We start from the raw sequence: 9793 nt of genomic DNA on the forward strand, positions 1-9793 counted from the left end.
ATGACCTCTAAGGTCCACCTGGGAGAAGGTTGGCATTGTACCCAGCTGTCAGAGATAAGAAAGATGGGCACAAACTGACTGGCACAAATTGCATTTATTCTCCAACCCCTGGGCTGGGAGGCCGGATGCTGTCTCTGATTTGGCTTGTTGGGAACACTACACTCTGGCGTTTCCCTGCTCAGATCGGGGCTGGAGTGGAGCACTGCTATGGCCTTCAGCTGGGATCAGAGCGACTGCTGCACAGCAAAAGCTGCTCAGGCCGTGGCAGAATCACTTAGGTAGGAAAAGACTTCTGAGATCATCAAGTTTAACCTGTGATTGAACACCGCCGTGCCAAGCAGACCATGGCACTGAGTGCCAAGTCCAGTCTTTCCTTAAACACCCTCAGGGCCGGTGACTCCAGCGCCGCCCCGGGCAGCCGCGCCGAGGCCGGGTTCTCCCCGCCTTCCCCCAACCGTTCCTCCCGGCCGCCAGGCGGCGCGCGCGCCCCGCGGGTCCGCGCCTCAGGGGCGGCGGCGGCGACTGAGGCGCGGCCATGGCGGACCGGCTGACACAGCTGCAGGACGCCGTCAACTCGGTGAGGCATTTCTCACATTCCATTTTCGGGCCTCTGCCTCCGCTCGTCCGGGGCCGCGGGGCACGGCACGGGCTGCGCCGCCTGTGCGGGGGTGCGGTGATGCGGCCCCCTGCCCGCAGTCCCCCGGCCTGGGGAATGGCCGCGGGTGTGGGGTGCGCACCCTCCACACGTCCGGGGTGCTGGGCGGGAGCGGGTGCGCCGGGAGCCGGGGGTGGCTGTAGCGGTGGGGCAGGGTGATTAACGCCGTGTTAATTGGTGCCGGCAGCTCGCGGACCAGTTCTGTAACGCCATCGGCGTGCTGCAGCAGTGCGGCCCGCCGGCCTCCTTCAGCAACATCCAGACGGCCATAAACAAGGATCAGCCCGTGAACCCCACGGAAGGTGAGTCCGGCTCCCTGCGTCCCCTGCACATGAGCGTGCTGCGGCCCGGTGCGCTCGGGAATGCAAAATCCGGCCTCGCAAATAATTCCCCCTTACCTGGTGGAGTGGTGGAGGTTAAGTCGTCAGTGGATGTCGGCTGCACTTTCTGCATAGCATTGTGACAGCAGAGTTGTGTTTGTTTCTCTTAATTCCCTGAGTGATTGCCTGAGTTGTGCTGTGTTTTGTGCAGAGTATGCCCAGCTGTTCGCAGCTCTGATTGCTCGCACTGCCAAGGATATCGATGTCCTCATAGATTCCCTGCCCAGTGAAGAATCCACAGCAGCTTTGCAGGTAGGAGTTTTCCTAACTCCAGTATCAGAACGCTCCTGAAGGCAAACTTCCTCCTTTTTTTTTTAACACATTTTTTCATCTCTAAGCCATGAGGTCATTGAAAAGTGATTTTAGTACAAACCTGAATTTTTCATGAGGGTAGCCTGTAAGCACTTTGTAGGCTTAGTGGAAATACTGAACTTGCATCTAGTTCCAAATAAGATTATAATCAGTGACAATATTTTAGACTTAGTTTTCTATTAAAATGTAAAAAAAATAAGGTGATTTTATCATGCCATCACTATACTGGAAACTGCTCATCCTTTTTTTTTCAAATATTAACAGAACAAATATAACAGTACTGATGCTTTGTGCATTGTTTTATTCCTTTTTTTCCCCTTGTGTAATAATTCATATTTTCTCACATTTCTTACATTTCATTTTGTAGTTGCAGAACCAACATTACAGAAGTCTTTTGTTCTTCCACTTTGTTTCTGGTTAAAGAGTTTGCAGGGTGTTCTTTAAGTTCTTCAGCTCTGTCACAAAATAATTCCATCACTTTTTAATAACAAGGAGTATTCCTTTGAACCAGTCAAACTTGGTTTTTGGTTTTTTTTTCCCTGTCATTTCACAGATTTTACCTATTAAAACCATCTTCTTTTTTTTTTTTGACTTGTAATGGCTGGATTTCCATCGCGTATTTTCTTTTTGGAATGCATAAAGGATGTAGAATACAAACCTGACAAACCTGATGAGCACCTTTAAGATCACTAGAAGTTTTAAACCTGCATTGATACTCTGTAACCATTCAGAAGTGTTTTACCGAAGATTGACAGCGAATGGGCCAAAGAGAAATGATTTGGCAGTGGCATCACGTTTGGTTTTAAACAGAGGAGGTTAAATTTGGGAACTTTTCTAGTCACAGTAATTGCTGAACATCCTAATTGGCCTCGTTAACACTAGCATAATTTCCTATAAGTGCATTTTTAATAGCTGAAGATAGAATGCCTGCTGCAGACAAATTCCAGTTTATTCCATGACTGAGCTGGGTCTGATCGAAGTGGCAGCTGGTGTGGGCAAAGCAGGGTGCTCCAGCAGGAGGAGCTGGTTATCCAGTAGGGACATGCTTTCCTTAGAGGTGATTCTTCAACAGTTTCTTATTGTCTTAATGAAGAACTTCATGTCACAAAAATTTCTGATACTTTCTGTCTGGTGTGATTTTAAGATAAATTATCTTGGATTCCAGTTTAGATTTTTATTTTCTGTTTCTTAATTTGGTGCAGTATTAAATATTCTGATAGTCTTCAAATAAATGGTTTTGAAGATGCTTGAAACACTCACAAATATGCACTATAGGTTTAGTTGAGAAGTGGTAGATAATACTTGGTTAATTAGAAACTAGAAAAAAAGTTGTTTATACTAAAGTTGTCTTGGTGTGTGTTTCAGATCTAAGTCTTGTCTTAAATGATAAAAGGAGCTGCTAGATGAATGCTCAGCACAATTTACCTGCCCCTTGTGAGTTCCCTTTTGGTGAAGTTGACAGTACAAATTCTGCTCTTATCTGTGAATTAGTTGCAGTCAACTATTAAACAAGAGAACCTTTTTCTTTTTAGGGAGCACCAGCTGTTTCCTCAGTATCCTTGAGTAGCAAAGTCACTTCAGGGTTCTGTTGAAGATCCTTGCTTTTCCCTGTTGCCTAATATCAAAAGAGCAAACTCTTGCAAGAGTGTTAAAATAGTAAAATAAAAAGGAGGCCTTTATTGGAAGCTTCCAGGTGTCCCAATGGTTGTGGGCACAGCCAGCATCAGATTTCTACAATTTTATGAGTTTAACAAATTAGCATATCTAATAAATATTGCCGATTAGAAGAGCAGTTGGTTAGGTAGTTTTCCCTGCATTCTGCCCCATTGGAGTTGTTCCAGGGGCTTCTTTGCCCCATTTCTTGTGTGTTCTCAGATTCTGGTTGGAAAACAAAACATCCCAGTCAGGCTTCTTCTTCATAAGAATAAGACTGAACAGAGTTCCAAGTATGCATTAGAAGGGTTAGCTTATTGTTCTAAAGGGAAACGGTAGGAAGAATACTAGGACTATGTGATAGTAGTATCCAGAGGTACAAATATATGAAAAATACATAAACAGCCAGAAATCTCTGGGCATGATCCCGGTTTTGCTTTGAAGGCTGCGAGCCTGCACCGGCTGGAGGAGGAGAACCACGAGGCGGCGGCGCGGCTGGAGGAGGTGGTGTACCGCGGGGATGTGCTGCTCGAGAAGATCCAGAGCGCCCTGGCCGACATCGCTCAGTCGCAGCTGAAGACGCGGAGCGGCACCCACAGCCAGCCCCTGCCCGACTCGTAGCGCCAGGGGGCAGCGCGGCCCTGCCCGAGAGCCTCGGGAACGCCTCTGGATACACCGGGAATGGCTGGGCTGGCCCGGCCCTCCCGCGGGGCTGCCCGCGCTCTGCTCGCGTCGGGAGCGGCGGCTTGGGCACCGCTCGGCTGCGGGTTTTGTGTGAGAAACGCTTCTACAGGGGCTCTGTTACGGATCGGCGTGGATTGATGTTTCTTTGACTTGAAAGGGGCTTTCTGTTCACAAATACGACTTCAATCGAATTTGTTACCTATTATAAGTATTTGTATAAGTTAATCCCACTGTGGTCGTGGTATGTTTTTTTTTTGTAAGCCTCAGACACGTAGGAGTTGGCCAGAGTCCCCTGGAGACAGTGTTGTGAATGCAGTGATGGTCATGTTTTAATTAACAGCACTGGTAATGTTGATTGGCTGCTTTACCACTCTTTACAGAGCATATGAAAGGATAAGTAAACTCTGATGTTTACAGGGCGATTGTTCTTGTCATTGGCATCGCATTTACAAAGAAATAAACCTGCAGGTGTCTGATATTGACATTTCTTGTTTGTAATTCACAAATGAGCCTTTGAGTCCATTGTTGCCACTGACACATTTGCTCTTGCTTGTGCTATTTCTCTGCTTTTACTCATATTCTGTATTTTCTTGGCAACTGGTGAGTGCCTCTAAAGCAGGCAGTGATGAGGAAGCATTGGATGACTGGATAAAAATCAGCAGTGAGAAAACTGAAAATAGCTTATTACATAAAGTTGCTTTTCAGTGTAAGCAGTGGCTGGTATATGAATGCTGTGATCTTAAGCAGCAAGATTCCCACTGTCCCCAAGGTGCTCTACAGAGGTGTATTTATCTTCACACACTCAATCACAGAGTTAATTTCTGCTCTTTGTTGTAGGACTAGAGAAATACTAGTGTCTCTTATGATATTTGAAATAAAACCCCAACACCAAACCAGCAGCTAATGTAGGGTTCAAAGCATGAACTTGGGGTTAAACTTGCTCATTTTCTGTTGTTTTGAATTACCAGCCTTGTTATTGCAAGATGTTTGTTGCCACATAACATCTGCTAATTTCCTGATCAAAACCACCTGTTTCTATATATTGACTACACTGTCATTGACTTGAAAGTTACACATATTGCTAATGCACCCAGACAATCAGAGCAATTCAAAAATGCCTTTAGCATGCAACAAGTGTAGCACAGCACAGTGTTTTGAGGATTAAAAGAGACAAAGGTGTTCCTACCTCTAACAAATACTAAAACTGTAAGTACTTAATGAGACTGGTATTTCATTGCTTAATAATATTTTATGAAATGTGCATATCTGTAGTCATAAATTTAATCTGCTGTTGTGGAACTCTTGTACTATCAGATTCTGCAGAAGGAAAAAAAGATTGGAGGGTGAACAGACTACAGTACAGCCCTAGGCCTATGGCAGCTTGTCCTTGATTTATTTTGCCCATGTCCTGGGGAGGCTTGAGAGGCCAGATTTTCATTTGAAGTCAGTCCTGGGGCCTGGCTTTTGTTTTTTTCTGGAAAAACTACATCCAGTGCTTCTCAAAATGGTTTGGATTGGGGTGGGGTGAATTTTTGTTGTTTGTTTGCTTTTTGAATTAATGGACTTGAAAAAAGGGAAAAGTTTGGGCCTTGTGGATTTTGTTTGAGATGTCTTAAATTGAGATATGTCGCTGGAAAAGGGATTTGATCTTCATAGTAGATACCCTATTACAGCTTAACATGTGCATCACCTCACACTTGTTAACTTGGGTGCTGTGGGAGACAGTACATCTTCAGGAAGCACAGTTCTTTTCATTTTGTAGCCTTCGATTCTTTTATTCTTGAAACCTGCTCTATTTCTGCAGCCTGATACTGCCTAACTGTGGAAGCTCTTGCTTCTCGTTGCTGTTTAAGCATCAAGTAGTCACACTTGGAAGTAGACCTTAACCAGAGATATAAATAAGTTTCATCATAAGTATATTAGATGTTTCAACACTTGAGCTGTTGTAGATTTTCACCTGCTCTTTCACAGTCTGCAGCTTGGTCAGCAAAGTGTGTATCTTCTATTGGGTCTGACACAAGAAAATAGGGAAAGCATTGATTTGCTACAGCTGTTTAATGGACCAAGCATTAGATAGGGGCTGGAGATGTGGATCCTTTGCCCTTTTTCATGTGCTGATTTGTCCAGCTGCTGCTATTGGGGTTTGAACATCTCTGTTCAGAACACACTACCACTGTGACGGTTGTGATCTCCTTGTACTCAGGCAAGAATTGTTAGGCATGCAGGATTACAGGGTCTGGGTCATTTATAGCACTCCTACTTTCAGTGCATTTGAAAAAGTGTGTGAGTCAGAGAATTATAGAATGGAATGGGACCTTAAAGCTCATCTCATTCCAACCTCCTGCTGGACACCTTCCACTATCCCAGCTTGCTCAGAGCACCATTCAACCTGGTCTTGGACACTTCCAGGGATCCAGGGGCAGCCACAGCTGCTCTGGGCAACCTGTGCTAAGGCCTCAGCACCCTCACAGGGAACAATTTCTTCCTAATATCCAATCTAAACTTTCTCTCTGTCAGTGTGAAACCATTGCCCCTTGTCCTGTCGCTCCAGGCCCTTGTCAAGAGTCTCTCTCCATCTTTCCTGTGGGCTCCCTTCAGGCACTGCAAGGCCACAGTGAGGTCACTCCAAAGCCTTCTCTTCTCCAGGCTGACCAATCCCAATTCCCTCAGCCTTTCCTCCCAGCAGAGCTGCTCCATCCCTCTGATCCCCTTGGTATCCCTGCTCTGGCCTGGCTCCAGCAGCTCCTTGTGCTTCCTGTGCTGGGCCCAGGGCTGGATGCAGCCCTGCAGGGGGGGCTCAGCAGAGAGGGGCAGAGGGGCAGAATCCCCCCTGCCCTGCTGCCCTGGGGCTCTGGGCTGGGGCAGGCTCAGCTCTCACCCACACCCCCAGGTCCTCCTGCCAGGGCTGCTCCCTCTGCTCATCCTCAGCCTGTGTGACATTGTGTCTTCCTTGAGAAGCCTTGACTGCTTCCCAAATTTTAATACGAGAGAGAGGGGGACAAAGTGGGTGGAAACAAAGCGGACATAGCAGCTGGTAACAAACATATGAGATTACCTGTGAGAGAGTTGTGAAAGGAAACTTAGGTTAAGACAAGAGAATAGATGGAGGTAGAGCATGTGGGAAGAAAACAGAAGGGTTGAGCAATGGTTCTGCATGTTATATTGGACAAGGAGTACTGTCCAGTAAACAAATTGTGCTTTGAAGAAAGATAGTACAGAGCATAATGGAAAATTCCATTGAAAAACAATCTCAGGAGCATCTCATGCTGGGAATCCATACAGCCCACTGGCAAAGATGTTGGAATCAATTTAGTAAACATAAGCAACTGATCAAAGCCTAGTATTCTTTACTATAAACAACTATGCTTGGAGGAAAGGAACACCTCCTAGCAGCTGTTCTCTTTTTCAGAGACAAGAATACAGAGGAATTTGTACACTTGTTTGTAAAGGTACTACGGAAAGTGCATTGACATTATTTTAGCTTAATGTCTGTATAGAGTTAATCTTGGCTTCTAATGCAGATGATCTTGGAAGCTGGGATCTTCTGCTGTGTGTGGCATGGGAAAAGTGTCTTGGCCAGCGCCACAGACTTGATACCAAAAGATTTTGGGAGTTTTCAACAATACAGGCTGGCAGGCTGGAGAGCAGCTCTGCTCAGATGGAGCTCGGGCCTTGGTACACAGCAGGCTGAGCATGAGCCAGCAGCTGGCTCAGGAATACAACCGGCCAGCAGCATCTTGGGCTGTGTTAGGGGGAGCACAGAAGAAAATGACCACTTCCCTGTGTTCAGCACATGTTGGAGTGCACCTGGAACACTCCCACCAGCTGTGGGCCCCCAGGGTCAGCATGGGCTGGAGCACATCCCCTGTTAGGAGAGGCTGAGGGAGCTAGGCTGGGAACAGGAATGGCTTTGGGACACCTAAGAGCAGCCTGCCTGTGGGATGGCTTTGGGGAGACCTAACAGCAGCCTGCCCACACCTGTGGGGGCTTATGGATCAGGACCAGGCTGTTCGCAGTGGTGCTTGGCAGAAAGAGGATGATGGTGGACAGAGATTGGAACAACAGAGGTTCAGACTGGTCACAAGGAAAAGCGTTTTCCATTTTGGGACAAATAAATTTTGCAACACAGTCCCCAGAGAAGCTGAAAATCCTGGGAGGTTTTTCAAGACTTGGCTGCTTAAAGCTCTGGCCAGCCTCATCTGACCTCACAGCTGACTGACCTCTGCTCAGGAAGTGGAATTAGACTCCTCCTGAGGACCCTCCTCTTGAACCCATGGATACGAGAGATGTACAGCTTCAGAAAGAACCAACCACGTGTTAAGGAATGCCGTGTCCCCGTTACAGAAAGGCAGATCCAGAGGGCAGAAAACTTGAGGTATCTCATATCAGCCTCATTCCTATTGATGAGACTTTGTGATGTGCTGGGAGGCCACTGAGTTGACCTTATGTGTGGTGTGAAATTCCACGCTGTAGCGACCCAAGTTTCCAACAGGTGCCCTTGGAGAGTGTGATATGCAAAATCCACATCCTACACTTAGAGAAAATTGATCTGTCAGATGATGCTGACTCACTGTTAGACAAAGGCAGACTCCTCTACAGAAAGAAATTGTATTTGTGTTTTACATCGCTTGTTATATAGTCTTACATAAGAAATAACAAAAGTGCAATTTTCAGGGATTAAACCTGAGGCTAGAGAAAAAATTTTATTCTAGCTTTTTCTTTAAGATCTGTGGAAGAACGCTTGAATGACTTTTATTGACTTAAAACCATTTTATTGATTGACTGACAGTAACTTTTTACCTGTAACCCATGTTCTAGCAACAAAGAGCACAGAAAACAAAGTTTGCCAGCTTATGTTCACATACATTTCAGGTATGTCAGCACAGTTTTAGGTGCTTGCCTTAAGTGGCATCCACAGTGGAAATGATCTTCAGGGAGCTTCTCTCTGTTTCAATGTTTTTAGTGGAATATGCTTTGAAGGCGTGCAGCTTGACAATGACTACATGCTGTTTGTGTACACTTAGATGCAGGTTTTATGTTTATTTTTGTTTCCTGGAAAGCCTAGTAGGCTTGTTCACTGTAGCTAGACCAGGAATTTTATATTCTTGCTGCTACTGCTCATTCACCTGGCATGGACAAGCAGCTGAACACATTCACCTCATGCTCTGAGCACAAAGGATTGTCTATTTTACAGCTGTTTACACCAGAACCATGTTTCTTTTGAATTTCGTTTGTACCTAACACTCAAAAAGCATAACACAACAGTGCAAACAGTTTTCCACTGACCATTTTAACTTGATATTTGCTTACTGTAAATATTTATTGGGTCCTGGGTTTAGCCTCTTACACGCTTCACTGATGGCCTAAATGAATAATTTTGTGAAGTAGAAATTTGCAGCTGAGTAGGGACTGTGTAATTTTGCTCTGAGACATCCTTCCTCCACCCTGCCCACTTAAAAAGAGAAGATTGGAATAAAAGCCTTCTTTCAGGAAAAAATGTACTCCATTCTATGGCTGTGTGGGAAAGCAATTGAATGCACATTAACTTTCCACAAGTGCTACAAAAAAATCCCAATTGTTTTCTCAAGCCATGACCTGAGAGAGAAGCCACATTCATTAAAGGAAGCACAACACCTTTGAAGCTAAGAGCTCAGAAGAAGAGGGCTCTTACACTTGAGATTGTGGAGGTCAGCTTCTGCAGGAGTTTCTCTGGTGCTTTCTCCAGGTATTGCAGAATGATGAATAGGCAGAAGTAACAGTATCTGTGCTTGGTGCCTTCCACTGGGAATGACAGGGGAAGGCAGATTTTATTTCAGCACTGAAGAAGGTCGATACAGAAGCAAAAATGTCAGGGCAGTCAGGATACAATTGTTCCCAACCTAACAAACCTTGCTGAGAAGAAAAAAAATCTTGTTCCCTGTTTTCTCTGCAGAGGTATCAAAAAAAGTGTGGGTTCTTCTAACAGTCAGCCTGCCATTTTATTTTGAATGCTCATGTCAGCAAACAATATAAGCAAGGATTTATTCTGAAAACTGGGCAGTGTTCAGAGGTGCCAGTAAGAACCCTGGATGTTTACTGGACTTGGGACTGAAGGCATAGCTTTGGCAAT

The 9793-nt window shown here is 45.4% G+C and overlaps 1 protein-coding gene across 1 annotated transcript; it reads left to right on the forward strand.

Moving 5' to 3' along the window:
• Positions 1 to 471: 471 nt before the first annotated feature.
• On the forward strand, positions 472 to 4166 carry MED21 (mediator complex subunit 21). The gene is made up of 4 exons (XM_066550643.1): positions 472 to 577; positions 843 to 957; positions 1187 to 1287; positions 3445 to 4166. The coding sequence occupies exons 1-4, from the start codon at positions 536 to 538 to the stop codon at positions 3619 to 3621; spliced, it is 435 nt and encodes a 144-aa protein (XP_066406740.1). The 5' UTR covers positions 472 to 535; the 3' UTR covers positions 3622 to 4166.
• The last annotated feature ends 5627 nt before the right edge of the window (positions 4167 to 9793 follow it).

The sequence above is a fragment of the Molothrus aeneus genome, chromosome 5 (assembly GCF_037042795.1).
Source record: "Molothrus aeneus isolate 106 chromosome 5, BPBGC_Maene_1.0, whole genome shotgun sequence".
NCBI classification, from domain to species: Eukaryota; Metazoa; Chordata; class Aves; order Passeriformes; family Icteridae; genus Molothrus; species Molothrus aeneus.